Source organism: Anomaloglossus baeobatrachus, chromosome 1 (assembly GCF_048569485.1).
Source record: "Anomaloglossus baeobatrachus isolate aAnoBae1 chromosome 1, aAnoBae1.hap1, whole genome shotgun sequence".
NCBI classification, from domain to species: domain Eukaryota; kingdom Metazoa; phylum Chordata; class Amphibia; order Anura; family Aromobatidae; genus Anomaloglossus; species Anomaloglossus baeobatrachus.
Genome location: NC_134353.1, coordinates 572,722,749 through 572,743,762, shown reverse-complemented (window position 1 = coordinate 572,743,762; position 21,014 = coordinate 572,722,749). Strand labels below are relative to the sequence as shown.

General features: G+C 44.6%; 1 protein-coding gene across 2 annotated transcripts in view; it reads left to right on the top strand.

Annotated features, from left to right (window-relative positions):
• RIC1 (RIC1 partner of RAB6A GEF complex) overlaps window positions 1–21,014 on the top strand; it is a 212,419-nt gene that overhangs the window by 97,419 nt on the left and 93,986 nt on the right. Inside the window, exons 4-9 of one of the 2 annotated variants that reach the window (XM_075317531.1) lie at window positions 1,719–1,826; window positions 2,166–2,308; window positions 5,237–5,364; window positions 8,180–8,271; window positions 15,657–15,745; window positions 19,326–19,470. In XM_075317531.1, coding sequence (XP_075173646.1) covers window positions 1,719–1,826; window positions 2,166–2,308; window positions 5,237–5,364; window positions 8,180–8,271; window positions 15,657–15,745; window positions 19,326–19,470 — 705 coding nt within the window. Of the gene's footprint in view, window positions 1–1,718; window positions 1,827–2,165; window positions 2,309–5,233; window positions 5,365–8,179; window positions 8,272–15,656; window positions 15,746–19,325; window positions 19,471–21,014 lie in introns of both variants that reach the window. The other variant, XM_075317521.1, reaches the window with a different exon arrangement.

The following is a 21,014-nucleotide window of genomic DNA, read 5'->3' as shown; positions in this document are numbered from 1 at the left end:
TGCAGTGCTGGCAGCCGTGGGGATAACGAGCGCTGCTGTCAGGAGGCAGATGAGATCATTACCTGCTGTGACGATCTCCTCTTCACTCCAGTCGCGCTGTCACTGCCGCCTATACCCGCTGCATTCTCACGTCACTAGCGGTGACGTCACGGGCGATACTGCTGAGAAGGCGGCGGGCATAGGCGGCAGTAACATCGCTGACAGGAGTGAAGAGGAGATTGTCACAGCAGGTAATGATCTCATCTGCCTCCTGGCAGCAGCGCTCGTCATGCCCTGCAGTGACCTGGGCTATTGATGTTAGCTCAGGTCACTGCATTGCTCTCCCAGCCAATGGGGAACATTCTGTTCTTCATTGATTGGGACATTGACTATGGTATGGGTCGTCATGTGTCCCCCTTATTGGATTACAATAAATTGGTGAAAGAGGGAATGTGTTGGGGAGTGTTTTTTCAAATAAAACTTTTTTTGTTTATTTTTTATTACTGACTGGGTATTTGATAGACGCCATGACATCACTAACCCCAGGGCTTGATGCCAGGTGACATTACACATCTGGCATCAACCCCATATATTACCCCGTTTGCCACCGCACCAGGGCAATGGGATGAGTTGGGTAAAAGCGCCAGGATTGGCACATCTAATGGATGCGCCACTTCTGGGGCGGTTGCAGCGTGCTATTTTTAGGCAGGGGAGTGTCCAATAAAAGTGGACCTCCCTAGTCTGAGAATACCAGACCACAGCTGTCCGCTTTACCTTGCCTGGTGATCCAATTTGGGGGGGACCCAGTGTTTTTTGTTTTAAATTATTTATTTAATTTAAAAAAACAGCGTGGGGTGCCCTCTGTTTTGGATTATCAGCCAAGGTGAAGTTGCCAGCTGTGGCCTGCAGCAGTCTGCTTTACCCAAGCTGGCTACAAAAGATAGGGGGGACCCCACGTCGTTTTGGTTTTTTTTTATAATTATTTTTTTTTTTTGGCTAAATAAAAGGCTAAGCACCCTTTAGTGCCACATGAAAGTCACTAAAGGGTGCCAGCTTAGAATATGCAGGGGGGTAGGACATTATATATGTCTCATCTATTTCTTTCTTGCTGCTTCCGTGTTTTGCGGTCCGCAAAAAAAACAGAAGGCACATGGATGCATCCATGAAAAAATGGACCGTTTTTTTGTGAACCGCGAAAACGGAACGGTCATGTGAATGTAGCCCACATGTGTTCCCTATGGGGGTAGGGGTCGATACAGAACAATAGTGAGGGGGGTGGTCGGTATAGAGCGGCGTGTGTGTGTGTGTGTGTGTGTGTGTGTGTATGTGTATGTATGTCGCAGAGCCCGATGTGGGCCTGTTATTTCCATTGCTAGAGTGATAACCGGTCACTGCTGGGGCAGAATACTGACAGGGAATGTGTGTGCAGAGGGCGGGGCGGGGCTGGACACTGAGGCTGGGCGGTGCCAGCTGTGACTCGGAGGTTTTGCACAGGAAGTTATCATGTTTGCTGGAGCTGAATGTAAACAAAGAGCTGCAGAGAATAAAGGGATAATTCAAGAGGAACAAAAGATAGAAAAAAAAATAACAATGTAGGGGTGATTTATATGACAATACAGCACAGATAAACTCAACATTTTTTGTTAACCTAATGTCGGACAACTCCTTTAAGTAAATCATTAGATAACATAGCTGAAGTTTTATTTTCATGATTTTCTTTTTTTATTTTTTGTCTACAGAGGAAGCTCTCATGTGAAGACAATACCTCATTACAAGGAGGAACAATGTGCTCCAGCATTAAATTTAGAGACCAAGAAGGTTCTGGATTTACAGGCTCCAATAACAAGGTTTGTATAAAGGGCCTGGAAATGCAATATAGAAAGCACAGATTTCAAGGCCTCCCTCACCGCCCAGCTGTTATCACCTCCAACAGCCGGATGTAAACAGCATATGGAGCGCAGCAGTACAGCTACCTACACGTTAGTGGCCAATGCTGATCCTACTGAAGAGAACAGGGGCTGAGCTGTTACTTGCCCACAGCCACTAATCGGTGTACAGAACTCTTTACGTCCGGCCACTTCTGGAATGTCAGGCCCCACTGATTTATTAAATCTTATCCAAAGGATTTGTCAACAGTATAAAAGTAGTGGACAACCCTTTTAATGAATGGTCTTCTTTTTTTATAGCATCCAGTCCATGATGGATGATCTTCTTGTGGCCACCGAGGATTGCTTGCTTCACCTCATTCACTGGGAAGGCATAACAAATGGAAGAAAAGCTATCAACTTGGCTACCATTCCTTTTTCAGTTGACTTGCAGCCATCTAGAGGTACTGTGACCTTCCACATTTTAAAGATCATTGAAGATAATAATTACTATCGAATGAATGGTGATTTCCCGAAATGTTGTGACTTAACGTGGTTGCCTCAGGTTCTTAAAGGGGTTGTCCACTACTCTGACAACCCAGTCTCAATCAGTATGTTTCCCCCAAGTATAATTATAACACCTATACTCACCTCGGATGCTAGCGCTGTTCCAGCGTTTTCTAGCATTGTCTAGCCTGGCTTTTCCGGTGCTCATGTGACACTGTTATCAAGCGATTGCTGCCGCCATTCAGCAGCCACTTCACTCTCCTCTCCTTCAAACAAGTCAGACATATGGAAGAAGTGACGGTGAATTACATACAATGAGGGAAGAGTGAAGTGGCCGCCAATTGGCCACAGGGATCTCATGACATAACACTATCACACGAGCCCCAGGAGACCTAGTGCTGAAACACTGACACCTGAGGTGAGTGTACATGTTATTATTAAACTTGGGGGGAGGACATAATGATTGAGAAGGGGTTGCCAGAGTAGTGGACAACCCCATTAAAGGGAATCAGTAACCAGATTTTGCTACAACATCTAAGGGGTACACTACGACATCGCAAGCCGATGCCGCGATGCCGTGCGCGATAGTCCCACCCCCGTCGCAGCAGCAATATCTTGTGATAGTTGCCATAGCGAACATTATCGCTACGGCATCTTCACATGCACTCACCTGCCCTGCGACGTCGCTCTGGCCGGCGAACCGCCTCCTTCCTAAGGGGGCGGGTTGTGCGGCGTTACAGCGACGTCACACGGTAGGCGGCCAATAGAAGCGGGGGGGCGGAGATGAGCGGGACGTAAAAATCCCGCCCACCTCCTTCCTTCCGCATTGCCGGCGTGACCGCAGGTAAGGTGATGTTCCTCGCTACTGCGACTTCATACACAGCGATGTCTGCTGCCACAGGAATGAGGAACAACATCGTACTGTCGCTGCTGCTAAATTATGGAAATGTCGGACCCTACACCGATCATATGATAACACTTTTGCGCTCCTTAATCGTATGTAAAAGGATTCACATACTGTGATGTCAACCGCGACGCCGGATGTGCGTCACTTTCGATTTGACCCCACCACCATTGCACCTGTGATGTCGTAGTGTGCAAAGTACCCCTAAGAGTAGTATGGTGTAGGGGCAGAGACCTTGATTCCAGCAATGTATTACGTACTGTACTGGTGCTGCTGATTTGATAAAATCTGTTTAACTGCTGTAGATCTTCTAGTTATTTGAATGCTGATCTCTGCATAATCCCACCACACCACTGATAGACAGTTGTCAGTGTACACTGTGCATAGGCAGAAAGCAGCAAATCAGTGGTAGTGGTGTGGTTGGACTACATATCCGCAGGTTTACTAAACCTCAAATGATCTCCTGCTGATAAAACAGTGCTGTGATGAAAGCTACACTAAGCAGCCCAGTAAGTGACACATCGCTGTCTCTACATTATGCTGTTCTCAGATTAGGTGGCAAAATCCTGGTGACAGATTCCCTTTTAAATGGGTAAAATTGCAAAGAACTAGTTACAAGAAGCAACTTTTCAATTTACCCCCTATTAAAAATCCCCCACAGGATTATAGGTAACTTTTCCTTGGCAGCATGTCAGAGGCTCTGATACCGGCTGGCTCCGTGACATCTAGAGCTTACAAGGTCTGTCAATGGCACCGGCCACCACTGAGACTGCAGAGGTGGCCAATAACCTAGGCAATGGGTAGTAAACTATGAAATTAAAAAATCCTCGCTCTGAGAAAAGGAGAGGATTTCCAATAAGGAGTAAATTGCCAAGTTGTGTTTCTGTACAGCCACTTTGTAATTTTAACCATTTAATAACAGGAGGCAACTCTTTTAAAGGGTTTTTCCAGTAAAAAAAAAATGTTAAGGCCTGGATTGCTAAAAAATAATAAACCGAGGCATATTTACTTTCCAGAATTGGCGTCTCCCTCCTAAATGCCAGTTTTTTTTCTTTGTAGCAGGAATTATCAGTACGCGGAGAGCGTGAAATGTTGCCTGTGGGCAAATTAGGGATCCACGAGTGTTCTCCTTGTTTGGCGCTCTGTGGCTTCTTACTACTACGGCCTGTTTCCGCTCACCATTGTAGGTCAGCAGGGTTAGTTCAGTGCCACATTCCTCTTTTCTGTATAAATATGTTTGTGGATGTTTAGAAATGAATTTTTAGTAGATGATTTTCACGGCCCCAAAAAGTGTCTTCTACTTTCCTAGCATGTGAGGTTATCGGACATGGGATGCCTGTCTTTCAAAGCCTTTATGGCATTTTCTATTGGTATGTCATGAATATTTGCGATGGGAAGACAAATGCTGTCTAAAGAAAACCTGTCCGTAGTACCCTGCTTTGGAGCAAAAACAATTCTAGGGATGAGCAAAGTCTTTTGAGTGCAAGACTAGTCTGACTGTATCTTCAGTGTGTATTGTACTTGTACGCTACGGACTGCATGTGCACATGGACCAATGTTAATCAGTACCAATTCACATCAACCTTTTTCGACAGACCGTGTGGATAAAAACTGCAGCATGCACTCAAACATTGAATACATTTAACAGATCCATTGAAAAGATTACATAGGAACTGAAAAAGGCCTTTAATTTATTTATTTTTTTTTAATTGTGGATGGAAAGAAGTATGTCATACAGAAGTCAATCTGACGTATGGATGACATTTGGAACACCATACAGACCATACACACCATCTTCTGGCAGATTACAGCCTTAGAAGGTCTTGCGTGGTAAATGATGACGTCAAAACAAAATAATACTGAACAGTATAAAAAATTCTTCTGTGAGCTTTGTGTGAGGTGGAAGGACCAGCATTAACATTTCCCTCACCAGATGCACTTGAGCCATGTATCACTGATTGTTTTATTTTCTCCCCAGCAGGTTCGTTCTTGGATTTTGAAGGGGTCCACATCCGAGATATGGAGCATTGTGTAACTCTCGATGGGTTTGCTGTTGTCTTTAATGATGGTCGCATTGGATTCATTACGCCAGTGTCAAGCACAGCAGATGTAAGCGCTCAGCTGGTAACAGAATGGCTATAAACGCTCCATTGTTCTTCTTCAGGATCCACCAGCTGAACCATTGTTCCACATCTGATAAAATTTGAGTTCCACATATAGTTTGATACAAAGGCTGGTACAACCGGTTTTTTCTTTTTGCCTATAGCACAGACTAAACCGAACTAAACCTAATGTCAATCTTTTTAGTATTTAGTGGCCCACACTTTGCTGCTTTTCCATTCTTTTTGGATCTAGAGTGGAACTTGATTATCCCCTGTCTCTCATTAGTGAAAGTGATGTTTCTGAGGCCTGATGGAAGTGGCTCCATTGATTAGCTCTGTGTGGTCCTCCAAGTTGTAAGGAGCTACCGTACCTTCCATTGAATGCATACTTCTGATCTCTACAACATGCTGCAAGTTTTCTTTCTCCTCACAGACCATCGATTCGGTTTAGACTATCACTCTTGTGCATTACACATATTCTACAGTTGGTCTGTGTGCGGTCTGTATTGTCCATCATGCACGTGGATCAAAAATACGCTAATAAGCCCTAAAAATGAATTGGATTCTGTCTTTGGAGACTATTGATTTTTCAACTATTTTTCATTTTTTACGCAAGTCAATGCTTAAAAACCTGTGTCCTTTTAAGCATTTAATGAACCAAATTATAAGTATATAGCAATACAACTTTTTCAGTAAACCCATTCTGACTTTAGCAAGGTACTATAATAATGCCACAAATTTGTGTGAATAGAATTGGCCAAACGCATGAGTTGACGTGTGAATGGTCACTTGACTCTCAGCGGTCTCTCCTGACTCCCGCAGACACATAAATGTTTGAATTGACCAATCATTTGTGTTTTCAAAAGGAAGAGTGTAGATAGACTCTGCCTTTGACAGCTTCTTCTCTCCTGTGGAACAAAAAGACTCTTATCGCTCCTGATCTCATCTGTCATGGGAAAATGTTGGAGGCCTCCATACATGTTAGTCCATCCTGACAATGTCTGCAGATTTTACCAACTGTAGATTATGGTTCTTACAATAGTTTATATTATATCATATGACACTATTTGTGTGTGTCTTATCTGCTTTCACTGGTAAGAGCCACTTTATATGATCTGGCTTTCACTGCCCTCTAGTTTATGGAGATGTCAGATGATCTGAGTCACTTCCCATTCAAATGTACAATTGTGATTCGAAAATATTGAAGCCTTTAATCCCCCCCCCCCCCTTCATAAAAAACATATGCCTTGGTCTCCTTTCTCCAGAGTATAGAGTCCCAGTAGTCTTCATATTTTCACCATGGGCCCTTACAAATTGTAGGCAGGCTTTTGGTAAAGGGTCTTTGTTAAAGAGACCCTGTCTTCCATATCAGGAATGATAAACTAAAGGCTTGGGCATAAAGGCGCTGTTCTGCTGATTTATTAGGTTCCTTCACTGTGGGAATCTTCAGCCTGGTTATTCTTTAATAACCATTGGTGCAATGAGTTGTTCGTGCATCGGGGCAGGACTGTGTAGGGTTTTCATCTCTGCCACGGCCCCTGAGAAGAATCTTCATGCGGTTTAAAATGACGCCCCGTCCTTAGCCGCTGGCGGTTCTTGTGCAGATCGATCTGGTTGCAGAGTTAAGCAAAATAGCGCCGTTGTTGACGCATGCGCACATAAACCTCCTGGAGGTTTCAGGAAAAACTGCTCTGTGCCGATGCATGTGCATATTGAGATCTCAGCTCAGTGGCCATCCGAGATCTCAATCTGTGCATGCACTGACAACTGAAGCTTGCAACCAGATCGTTCTGCGCAAGCGCTGCCCTAAGGACGATGTGGAAATTTAAACCACTTGAAGATACTTTAGCCAGAGGCAGCTCCGGGGCCCTGGCAGAGATGAAGAACCTACACACAGTCCTGCCCCGATGCACAAACGTCTAATTGCACCCAAAGTTCCAGTGGTGAGTAAAGAATAACCAGGCTACGGATTTCTATGTGAAGGAACATATGAAATTAGCAGAACAGCACCTTTATGCCCACACCTTTTAGTTTTTCTTGTCTGATACTGATAACAGGTTCTCTATAAGTAACCCCCTTTTACAGTCAACTGTCTGCTGGACAACTGTAAAATGGAATGAGACTTACCTGTGGTTGACTTCTTAATTATAATTTTGGAATCTAAACTTTAGCTTTGCTCCCAAGACTTTTAATGAGGTGTGCTCATTTTTGCATATGGTCTTGAATGAATCTATTAGGTAAGTTGGTCTTTACATTCAATGTGGCAATAGTTTGTAGTAAGGTATTGCATACAAAAGAATGGATTCTGAAAGAGAACTAAAGGTTTTCTGACAAATCTATTGGGGTGTACTAATTTATGCTGAGCACTGTATATCATAATGTTTTGCAAAAGTTGAGTTCCTTAAATGAGGCCAATATTCTCGTGTCTTCAAGAAATATTGAAGTGAACCATTCGCTTTAGGACATAGAAGCGTATTATATAATGTATCTCTTGCTAGAGTAGACTGTGTATAACTACTCCACTCTATCTTGGCAATAGTCCCAGAAAATATTGCACAATATCAGAATGATAACCTTCTGTGCAATTAATTGTTCCAATATGTGACATTGCTGTTCAAGTGTCATATTCACGTTCTAAGAAAATCTACATAACATTGTGTATGGTGCTACTGCAGAAGATTATTGAGATTTCCTGGAGAGATTAGCCAGTTTAGTTTTCTTGTGGTAACAGAAGCGCCCATCACTGATTTGTAACTTTTTGTTTGCTTTGTGATTTTATTTTAATTTATTATGTAGTAAAGTAGTGTTTCTTATGCCAACAGCAGATCCATGGCGTGTGGGCACAGGATATCGTCGATGGAACCTGTGTGGCAGTAAACAATAAATACAGATTAATGGCATTTGGATGTGCCAAGTAAGTACCCGGCTTGTTATTTTGGGAAAATGTGCCTAAGCTGGCCAAGCTTCAATACTTCCAAACAAATCTTTTTCATTATTAAACCTGTTATGTCTGTTGATTAGTATGACATGAACTGTATAGACTGCGATACATTTTATAGCATGAAGGGAATGTCCACCCTTCAATCCAAAGTTATTACATATAGACTTTATTTATATAGGTCTAACCAGCTATCAGCGAAATTATATTGGCTTAATCACAGCATGAAATACCACCAAGCTCCCGGCTTACAAAGAACAATTTATCGGAGACCAATTTAAACTGCCTACACGAGCAGTTTCCTTTTATATAACTTAACATAGAGGGCTTTTCTGCAATTCTCTGTAAGGCCTAAGACACACAGCGAGAAAATCGGTGCGAGTGGAGTTCCATAAAACATCGCATTCCACTCTGACCAATATTAGCCTGTGTGTGGGTGCACATGAGCGATTTATTTTCTCAGCCCTAATCGGACTGAAAAGACAATCGCAGCATGCTGGGACTGTAATGCGAGACTCTTTTCTCTCGCACCCATTCAAGTGTATGGGGCGAAAGAAAAATCGCACTGCACTCGCTATACACCAGTGCACCGCGAGTGCAAAGCGAGAATCACAATAGCCGGCTATGGAGGAGAGAGGGAGATAAATCCCTCCCCTCCTCAGTGCTGGCCTCACCCCCCGCAGCTGAGGTCTGCTCGCACAGTCGGACCTCAGTCGCAGGGATACTCGCATAACACTTGACTCTGCTGTGCTGCCAGCGTAAGCCGAGTGTCATGCGAGAAATGCACTACTGCCCCGTGTGGCCCCGGTCTAATACATCTACTGTAGATTACTGTAAGTGTCTCTTTTTAGGTCTTCTGGAGTTATGTCACTCTTCATTGTGACCCAGCTGATATGACAGAGCATTGCCAGCTTCCAGCCATGCCCGCCAAGCTACAGCGCTAGGTGTAAAGCGGATGCACAGAATAATCTGATGGCTCCATGTTTTGCGTAGGCGCTTTACATATATAGACCCCGACCTATCAAAATGATCTATGCCAGAATGCGACTTTCAGCCTTTTCATGCAATTTTTATGGGTGGAACAGGGTTGGGACACCTCAACCCATGTAATTCATGATGAGCTGTTTGTATTCCTTACTCCAGGAATCTTACTCCAATACCTAATTAGAGTAAGATTTGTGTCAAAGCTCACTGAGGCACATCTCAGTTATCAGACATGTTCATTTTAGTCAGGAGCATGTGACACTGCAACATTTTTAACTCCAGTCTTGATGTATTGAACATGAGTCATCATTGATGATATCGCCATGAACGGGGAAGAGGTTGGAAGTCCGCAAAGCTCTCAGTCAACCTGTTAATGTGATGTAGCTACGACTGCATCACAACTGGAGAGTGCAGGTATCACGATTTCTGTCCATCAAGAAGAGCTGAGAGGAGAGACAACCAATGGATTATTCTCCCCTTCCCTGGCTCTTTAAAACTCTGGAGGATTTACAAACTGCAAAAATAATAATTTGCCTTATATAGCCCATGGCAAGCAGTATTCTGATATTGCTGAATGAATATAGCACTATGCATGAATGCATAGCTCTTTGTAATGGGGGAGCATGTCGGTATTTCACCTTGACTCTAGTTAGTACGGCATGTGGAGTTGAGAAAACAAATTTTCCAGCCCAGAGTCCTGCATATCTCCTACCTAATAGCATCCCTGATATCTCTGCTGATTAACAGGCCTGACACAATGTCATGTGTCATTCATTACGTCTGGCCTAAAATTAAGCAATCTGCAACACCTAAGCAGAAGAGGTGTTGGGATGTCGGCGGATAGAGGAGATTCACAAGGCTCTGGTATGCACCACCAATGTGGCTGCTGGGTCAGGGTCTTGCAAATCTTTTGCCAAACACCTCAGTAAGTGACACATCGCTGAAATCAGGGTCTCTGTCTCCACATTATGCTGCTCTGAGGAGCAAACCTAGTGACTGATTCCCTTTAAATGCCTCTAAAGCATGTTCCCTTTAAATCAAATTGTTCTGACTGATTTTATCTACTCAAAGCAAGTTTATTGAAGCCTGACATCAAATAATAACACATGAATCTTTTATTTTTAGAATTACCAGTGAGGTTTCTCTGTGCTTGCTATATTACTTTGCTATTATTTGGACAATTGTATATTCTGATTGATGGATGAGAGATGACTGTATGATGTGCAATGTAATTGATACTGTAAATTTGAGACAATAAAGCGGGCTTTACACGCTACGATATATCATACGATATGTCGCCAGGGTCACGTCGTAAGTGACGCACATCCGGCCTCGTTTGATATATCGTAGCTTGTGGCAGCTACGAGCGACTGTTAACGAGCAAAAATACTCACCTTATCGTTGCTCGTTGACACGTCGCTCATTTTCTAAAAATCGCACGTCCTTCTGCACGCCGGTTGTTCATTGTTCCTGGGGCAGCACACGTCGCTTCGTGTGACACCCCGGGAACGATGAACACAGCTTACCTGCGTCCCGCCAGCAAAGCGGAAGGAAGGAGTTGGGCGGGATGTTTACGTCCCGCTCATCTCCACCCCTCTGCTTCTATTGGGCGGCCGCTGTGTGACGTCGCTGTGACGCTGAACGTCCCTCCCCTTTCAGAAAGAGGATGTTCGCCGCCCACAGCAAGGTTGTTTGGAAGGTGAGAACGTGTGACGGGGGGTTACAACATTGTGTGACACGGGTAAGAAATTGCCCGTGCCGCACAAACGATGGGGGCGGGTGCGATCGCAAATGCGATCGCACGATTAATTGCAGCGTGTAAAGCAGCCTTAAGTGATCTCGTCAGCAAACATCACGTTCTTATTTCCACTTGTGTAGAGCTGCATTTAATTCTGCTACAGACCACTGTACACATTCTTTACCCTTCACGGCCACGGAATGAACAGTACCACAGACCACATCACCATGGCTTTCTAATCCAATGATCGCTTATAGGTTGTGAAATATTAACTATCCGCTTTTTCACAGGATTGTGTATATACTTTAGTATTTAAAGTATTTAGTATTTTGCAGATAGCTTTCTGTCTAGCTAAGGCAAAGTCAAATTATTGAGGCAAGCAAGATTTGGTTCAGAAAAATATAGCTTTTATTCAATTTTTTTTTTTAATGTATCACAAACATTTCAGTACTGTGCCACAAGCCAGGCATACCCTGGAGAGCATAACTAAGCACCTACCTGGTCTTTATTAGGGCCTCTGATGGTGGGGATATGCTGGGCAGCATGTAGTCGCAGGTACCACTCATAGGGCAGTCCCTGGTCTGAAGCAGCTGACTGAAGGGAGGGGCAGACATACAAAGTGTTAAGGGCACAGGCAGAAACTGAGTCAGATGGACCAAGGTCTGGGTAGGAAGCACATGTTCAGAATACAAGCCGCGATCAGGAGTGGAGAGGTCAGACATGATAAACTGAAACAAGCTGTGGTCAAAAATTGGTGTTTAAGCCCACGTCAAGGCCCATAAAGGAAAACACACCATTTGATTTTTGGAACGTAAACTTTTTGCGGAGCCCCTGACTTGCCAAAACATCATAACTAAAACACTCCACAATTGACCCCAATTTGCAAATTAGACCTTTCAAGGAATTAATCTAGGGGTGTACTGATCATTTTTAAACTACAAGAAATTCACAAAACTTTATATCATTTAGGTGGGAAATAAGAAAAAAAAATCCTTTTTTTTCCCCACTAAAATACTTTAGCACCATATTTATCATTTAAACAAGGGTAATAGGAGAAAATTGACCAATTTCTCCGGAACAGCGATACCTCATATGTAGAGATGAGCGAACTTGAGTTTCAGTGTTCGTGCGAAACACAGACTTTAAAAAATAAAAAAAAAGGTTCAAGTGCTTTACATATGCAAACCACTCACGCAAGCATCGTTATGATTGGTGCTCAGGTACGCTCGGTGCTCAGCCCAGTGCGAGCTACTTAAGGCCCCGTCACACTAAGCAACATCGCTAGCAACATCGCTGCTAACGAACAACTTTTGTGACGTTGCTAGCGATGTTGCTGTGTGTGACATCCAGCAACAACCTGGCCCCTGCTGTGAGGTCGTTGGTTGTTGCTGAATGTCCTGGGCCATTTTTTAGTTGTTGCTGTCCCGCTGTGAAGCACAGATCGCTGTGTGTGACAGCGAGACAGCAACAACTAAATGTGCAGGCAGCAGGAGCCGGCTTCTGCAGAGGCTGGTAACCAATGTAAACATCGGGTAACCAAGAAGCCCTGTCCTTGGTTACCCGATATTTACCTTTGATACCAGCCTCCGCCGCTCTCACTGTCAATGCCGGCTCCTGCTCTGTGCACATGTAGCTGCAGGACACATCGGGTTAATTAACCCGATGTGTGCTGTAGCTAGGAGAGCAGGGAGCCAGCGCTAAGCATTGTGCGCTGCTCCCTGCTCTGTGCACATTTAGCTGCAGCACACATCGGGTAATTAACCCGATGTGTGCTGTAACTAGGAGAGCAGGGAGCCAGCGCTCAGTGTGCGCTGCTCCCTGTTCTCTGCTCTGTTCTGTAGCTCCGTGCACTGGTAACCAAGGTAAATATCGGGTTGGTTACCCGATATTTACCTTAGTTACCAAGCGCAGCATCTTCCACGCGGCGCTGGGGGCTGGTCACTGGTTGCTGGTGAGCTCACCAGCAACTCGTGTAGCGACGCTCCAGCGATCCCTGCCAGGTCAGGTTGCTGGTGGGATCGCTGGAGCGTCGCAGTGTGACATCTCACCAGCAACCTCCTAGCAACTTACCAGCGATCCCTATCGTTGTTGGGATCGCTGGTAAGTTGCTTAGTGTGACTGGACCTTTAGTGTTTGAACTGCTCGCACTGGAGGTAATAATGGCGTTATCAGATGTAGTGTGCACCAAACAACAAAAAAGGAAAAACCCTGCCTCTGGAAGAGATCTGTTTATGGCTGGGTGCATGTGGGTGGAGACCCAAACTGCCCAATTAGTAACTTTCATTGGGGTTCCGGTCAAGTCCAGGTCCCAAACCAAACTTTATCTAAAGTCCGGCTGACACTCCAAACCGAACTTCCACAGGTCCGCTTATCTCTACTCATATGTGGTCTAAAACTAATGTTTGGGCACATGCAAAACTCTGAAAGCAAACCGTGCTATTTAACTTTTGGAACACAAATTTGGACACTGTCTTGCATTTGCAGAGCCCCTAAGTGCTAAAAAAAAAAAAAAAAAAAAAAAAAAGCAGAAGAAAAAACAGAAGTGACCCCACTGTACAAATTGCACCGCTCAATGAATTTATCTACGGCTGCAGTAACTATTTTTATGACATCCATGCCATATTTTGTTTTACTTTTTCCCGATCCACCCACGTATGAATACTTTTTGAAGGTACTGTATATACCGCGTTTGAACTCACCCATTTTTCTCCATCTTTAACCCCTTCAGCCCCCGGGCACTTTCCGTTTTTGCGTTTTTGTTTTTTGCTCCCCTTCTTCCGAGAGGCGTAACTTTTTTTATTTTTCCATCAATCTTGCCATATGAGGGCTTGTTTTTTGCGGGACGAGTTGTACTTTTAAATGAAACCATAAGTTTTACCATATAGTGTACTGGAAAATGGCGAAAAAATTCCAAGTGCGGAAAAATTGCAAAAAAACTGGGATTGTACAATAGTTTTTGGGATATTTTATTCACCGTGTTCACTATATGGTAAAACTGATGTGTGGGTATGATGCCTCAGGTTGGTGCGAGTTTGTAGACACCAAACATGTATAGGTTTACTTGTATCTAAGGGGTTAAAAAAAATTCACAAGCTTGTCCGAAAAACGTGGCGCACGTTTTGCGCCATTTTCCAAAACCCGTAGCGTTCTCATTTTTCAGGATCTGAGGCTCAGTGATGGCTTATTTTTTGCGTCTTGACCTGACGTTCTTAACGGTACCATTTTTGCGCAGATGCTACGTTTTGATCGCCTGTTATTGCATTTTGCGCAAAATTTGCGGCGACCAAAAAACGTAATTTTGGCGTTTGGAATTTTTTTGCCGCTACGCCGTTTACTGATCAGATTCATTGATTTTATATTTTGATAGATCGGGCATTTCTGAACGTGGCGATACCAAATGTGTGTATTTTTTATTTTTTTAACCCTTTAATTTTCAATGGGGTGAAAGGGGGGTGATTTGAACTTTTAGGTTTTTTATTTTTTTTTAATTTTTTAAAACTTTTTTTTTTACTTTTTTTTTTTATTTTACTAGTCCCCCTAGGGGGCTATAGCGATCAGCAATCTGATCGCTTTGCACAATCTGCAGATCTCAGCTACAGAGCTGAGAACTGCAGATTTGCTGCTTCACTTTCAATGCCGGCTGTATTCCGGCATTGAGAGGAAGTGACTCATGTTAGCCACAGGCGTCATCACATGACCCTGTTCTACCATGGCAACCGCCGTAAGTCACGTGATCATGTCACGTGACTTCCGGCGGGGGCGGGGTAAGTCACTGTAATGGCGGCGCCCATATAAATATCGCTGCCAAGACTTTGGCCGCGAAATGTAAGGGGTTAATGGCCGCGGGTGGAAGCGATTCCACCCGCGGCTAGCAGGCACACATATCAGCTGTTGATAACAGCTGATATGTGCGCCGATCGCCGCCGCCCGCCGGCGGCAGGGGGCGGGGCTTACCGGAAAACGATCCATGACGTATCTAGTACGTCATGGGTCGTTAAGGGGTTAAGCCCATCCCCACCATCTGCCCAGTTTTTGATTATGCCATCCGATCATATACTTCCAGTTTTAGCCAACCAACATATGAGGTTTGGCCTTTTCAGTTGACCTTAGTCTCATATTTTTGACTACCTTATACAAAGTTGAAGAGATTCAGATCCTGTGTTTTCTCTATGAATACCAGGATGACTGCTCTCCTGCAAAAGGTCATGGGCTTCTTTATTGCGGTGTTCTTGCGTCTCTACTTTTTACTTCTATTCGACAGTGTTTCCTGCGATGGCATGGCTAAAGAGCTGTGTGCGAAGGCTTATTTCAGTAGCTAATAAGGCACCTTTTTCATCTATTCATTCATCATGGTAGAGAAGGGGACAAGCTATTGAAATAGGCCAGTTACCCATTCCCCTGCCCACGTGTGCAAATGGGAAACTCTTCTGTGTTGAAGTCAAAGCAGAAGTACCACTGTTGGGATCGCTGTGAACATGTAGAGATCAGGTAATCTCTAACATAACAAGGATAGTCGTTGGCTCCGTATATTTGTATTAGGAACACATCTAAACATACTAGGCTCAACCATTGAATTCATCAGTTTGCCCTTTGTGTCACCAAGTCATCACCCACTATACTTTTTCTCTCCTTTCCTTAGTGGTTCTGTACTTGTATACACGATAGATAACGCAACCGGCGCTATGCAGCTTTCTCATAAATTGGAGCTCACTCCTAAGCAGTATCCTGGTAAGTCCCTAATAGTTATTTCTCGTCATTTTGTGTACACAATTTTTGAGCTTTTTGTCTCTTTACTTTTTTATAATCTATTGGGGATTTTTTAACTCCTTTTTAAGAGGAAAATAAATCATTATCACTTTTCTGCTTGAATATAAATGTGTTTATAGATTTAAAAATTCTTTATGAATCAAATTTAGTGATGTGTGTGCTGGTAATAATGGTTTATAGAAGATATTACATTTTTATTATTACGTGTGGTCAAAAGTTCGGACACACCTGTTCATGTAATGGTTTTCCTTGTTCTTATTGGAATGTGCACATTGTAGATTGAGACTGAAGGCAGCAAAACCACGAAGGGGCTCATATGTTTGAGTAGACACATGTAATACAAAACAAAACGTATGCTAAACCTTTGGCCCTGTTCACCCTGCATTTCTGCAGTGCGTCCTGGGTTATGTCTGAATCCCTCTAAAACTGGATTCAGGTGAATCGCCAACGAGGCACTTTTTGTGCTGACACGAATGGGGTTCTAATGAACTGTTTTTTTTTTTTCTTTCAACACACCCGTTTGTTCAGATGGTCAGTTTGTCTGAATGCCGGACTTAGGGGATTGATGGAACTCCCAGATATACTACAGAAACACAATGTGAACAGGGCCTTAGATTCCTTAAAATATCCCCATTTTACTTTGATGATGGCTTTACACCCCCTTATAATTGTCATCAGCTTCATAAGGTAATCACCTGGAATGGCTTTCCAATCATCTTAAAGAAATTCCCAGAGGCCCTGAGCATTTGTTGCTGCTTTGCCTTTAGGGGCACTTTGCACACTGCGACATCGCAGGCCGATGCTGCGATGCCGAGTGCGATAGTCCCCGCCCCCGTCGCAGCAGCGATATGTGGTGATAGCTGGCGTAGCGAAAATTATCGCTACGCCAGCTTCACACACACACTCACCTGCCGTGCGACGTCCCTGTGGCCGGCGACCCGCCTCCTTGTTAAGGGGGCGGGTTGTGCGGCGTCACTGCGACGTCACACGTCAGGCGGCCAATCGGAGCGGAGGGGCGGAGATGAGCAGGATGTAAACATCCTGCCCACCTCCTTCCTTCCGCATAACCTACGGAAGCCGCGGTGACGCCGGTAGGAGATGTTCCTCGCTCCTGCGGCTTCACACACAGCGATGTGTGCTGCCGCAGGAGCAACATCGGACCGTCGCGTCAGCGTAATTATGAATTACGCCGACGCTGCACCGATGATACGATTGCGACGCTTTTGCGCTCGTTAATCGTATCATCTAGGCTTTACACACTGCGATGTCGCATGCGATGCCAGATGTGCGTCACTTTCAATTTGACCCCACCGACATCGCACCTGCGATGTCGCAGTGTGTAAAGTGCCCCTTAGTCTGTGGTCCAACTCTTCCCCAGTCATCTCTGTGAAGTTGAGGTCGGGTAATTGTGGAGACCAGGTCATCTGATGCAGCACTCCATCCATCTCCATCTTGGTCACATTACCTGGAGGAGGATTTTGGTTCATTGTCTTGTTGCAACACAAATAAAGGTCTCACTAAGCATAAACTAGATGGGATGGTATGGAGAATGCTCTGGTAGCCATACTGCGTAATATTGCCTTGAACTTGTACTAAATTGCCAACAATGTCACCAGCAAAGCACCCCCCACACCATCACACCTTTGTTTCCATGTTTTACGGTTCACACTACACATGTGTAAACCAGCTGCTCACCTATTGCGCATCTCACAAAGACATGTTGTTCTGTGCAGCAATTTTACCATAAAGGCCTCATTCTTGGAGTCTCCTCTGGATATTTGATGTTGAGATCTGTCTTCTACTTCATGTCTATGCAAGGTCTGTTATCTGAGGTGCTTATCCTCTGCAGAAAAGGTAAATATCTTGTCTTCAGTCTGGGGCTGTGCTCATAAAAGCCAGTTTCTTCATAGCAATTGATGGTTTACATGACATCATTGATGATGATAACGTCAGAGTTCTAGCAATTTTTGGAATAGACTGTGTCAAAGTAACAATGGACTGTTGTTTCTCTTAGTCCCCAGTGGTTCTTGCCGTTTTGTGGTTTAGAATAGTTATGCGGGCGTCACACGATATGTCGGCGGGGTTACGTCGTAAGTGACGCACATCCGGCATAGTTTCATATATCGTAGCGTGTGACAGCTACGAGCGACGGTGAACAAGCAAAAATACTCACCTTATCGTTGCTCGTTGACACGTCGCTCATTTTCAAAAAGTCGTTTCTTCTTCTCTGCGCCGATTTGTTCATCGTACCGGTGTAGCACACATTGCTCCGTGTGACACCCCGGGAACGATGAACACAGCTTACCTGCGTCCTGCTGGCAATGTGAAAGGAAGGAGGTGGGCGGGATGTTTACGTCCCGCTCATCTCCGCCCCTCCGCTTCTATTGGCCGGCCGCTGTGTGACGTCGAACGTTCCTCCACCTTCAGGAAGTGGATGTTCGCCACCCACAGCAACGTCGCTCAGCAGGTAAGTGCGTGTGACTGGGGTTTAACGACTTTGTAACAACTAATTGCCCTTGACGCATAAACGACGGGGGCGGGTACGATCGCTTGTGCGATCGCACGATATATCGTATCGGGTGACGCCCACATTATGGAATAGGAGTGAACACTTTGCACCTATGTACCATCACTGCCTCCATTAATGGTCACAAACCTTTTCTGAAGGCTTGCACAAGTAACTTTTGAAAAGGCATGCTCATTCATTTATCTGACAAAGCTGCATGACAAGGGGTGGGTGTAAAGCTGACATCAGAGTAAAGGGTGCTAACTTGAGGAGTCTAGGTTTAACACCTATCCTAGTTTTTCACACACATTTCTTTAGTATTTTGTTTCCGTTTGCAATTTTGCTGCCTTTAGTCTGACCCTACAATGTGCACATTACAGTAAGCATAAAAAAAAATTTATGAACAGGTGCATCCAAAATTTAGTGGCACTGTACACTTATATTTTTAAAGGGAATCTGTCAGGTCCCTTTTGCCCTCCAACCCAGCAGCAGTCATACCTATATGCCCACATTCCCTGTATAATGCTATTCACTAATATGAATGTTTTAAAAAAAAAACAATTTATAAACCTCGCTGTCCCTATGCTACTTAGGCCTGTGACCGTTGAAGGGCCGTTAGTTCCCCAGACTTGTCATCCCTTTTTACCTGTGGGCGTGATATGGATTGTTCATCACTTCCAGCTAATGGAAATCTCGCTCATGTGTGCGGCTCATTTCGGTCACATTGGTGCGATTCAGCAGCCAGTGATGCCAGCTCGTGGAAATCATGTTATCACAGCGGCGTGATGACACAGAAAGAGGGACAACTAGTCTGGGGATCTAAAGCCCCTACGACTAGTCACAGAACTATTTAGCATAGAGAAAGTGAGTTTTATAAGCATTCGTATTAGTGAATAGCATTATACAGGGAATGTGGGTATACACATGTGAATGCTGCTGGGTCGGAGGGCATAGAGGACCTGACGGATACCATTTAAGGTTTATCGAGAACATTACAAAAGTCATCAATGAACTTGTTGTAACTGTTTACATTAGATATCTGGAACAAGACTGGATCAGTGAAGTTAATTCGGTGGTCACCTGATTATAGCGTTGTCATGGTGACTTGGGAATGTGGAGGCCTTTCCCTGTGGAGCGTATTTGGAGCACATCTGATTTGTACTCTTGGAGGAGATTTTGCGTAAGTAATCTGAGGCTGCTTCCCCCTTCTGTGTCTATTACCTGTGCTCCTCTCCGAATACCTCTGTCCTAACAATTATTAAATGGACGTTCATATGTGGATATCTATGTTTGGCTTTTAAATAACTGCTTGTTAAAGAGTGTGTATCACTTCTGAGAAAATCCCCCGTATTCACAGTAGATAAAATTATAAGACTATTCTTAAATACATGTCATGAGTTAATCAGCTGATTCCCCTCAATATTATAGGGGCAGCGGCTGTACTTTCATTTTAGCAGTGTGGTTGCATAATCTGATGCGATTCTGTTCCATGTGGGCATACGGCATGTGAGTGGACTGAGTCTGTACAGCATCCTAATGCTAGATAGAGCTTTGTGCTCTGACTTGGCATTATATATAGTGGACTTCACTTTTTTCTTCTCTTTTCGTAGAGTAATTAGTCCATAGAATATGATGGGAAAGTTAATTTGCCTTTTTATATTTAAAAAAATTAAATAAATCTCGATAAATAAATATCAAATTAATAAATTGCAAATAGAAAGTTTTCTAACGTCTTACCAGGAGCCTGATGAACTCTATTAACCTGCAGATATGATTTAAATCTGCAAGTTTTATAGCGCTCTTAAAACTGCTCAGCTGCCACACTGAAAGCCTGGCTGCCAGGAGGAAATTAACTTAATTCTCCCGGCAGTCTTGGGATTTCAGTCATAGGGACGTGATTGGAGCAGCTTCAGTTACTGCTAACCACACAGTGAGTGGTGGCTTTAACTACGCTCTGCAACTGACTGACATCCTGCTCTGTATTGATGGTAACGATCTATTGAGCGGTTATTGAATCTGCTGCGGCCACTCCTCCAATGACTAAAAGCTGGAGGCTACTAGGATACTAGGAGAAATATTTACCGTATTTTTTGGATTATAAGACGCACTTTTCCTCCCAAAAATTTGGGAGAAAAATGAGGGGTGCGTCTTAAAATCTGAATACAGCTTACCAGGGTGCTGTTTATTCGGCGACCGGGTGCGTTTTGGCGGCCGGGTGCCTGTGGCTGCGTGCAGGCAGCCGGGTGCCCGTCGGTGCCGGCTGCACCTCTGTACGGGCGGGAGGGCAGCCGGGTGCCCGTTGGTGCCGGCTGCCTCTCTGTACGTGCGTGCGGGCGGGCAGGCAGGCAGTCGGGTGCTCGTCGGTGCCGGCTGCCTCTCTGTGCGTGCGGGTAGCCGGGTGCCTGTTGGTGCCGCCTGCCTCTCTGTGCGTGTGGGCAGGCGGCCTGCTCACTGTCACTCTGCGTGTGTGCTTCGGGCGGGTGGCGTTGTGGCAGGTGTCCCAGTGTGTCCGCGGTCCCAGTTTCAAATGATGGCGACGGGAGTCAGCGCATGGACAGATGGATCTCTTGGCTGAGAGCTCCATCTGCGCACGCGCCGCTCCGGGAGTCAGCACGTGCGCAAATGGAGCCCTTGGATGAGCTCTACATCTGCCCATGCCCCCTCCAGGTGCCATCATTTGAAGCGGGACCGCGGACACACTGAGACACTTACTTGACCGGCCTG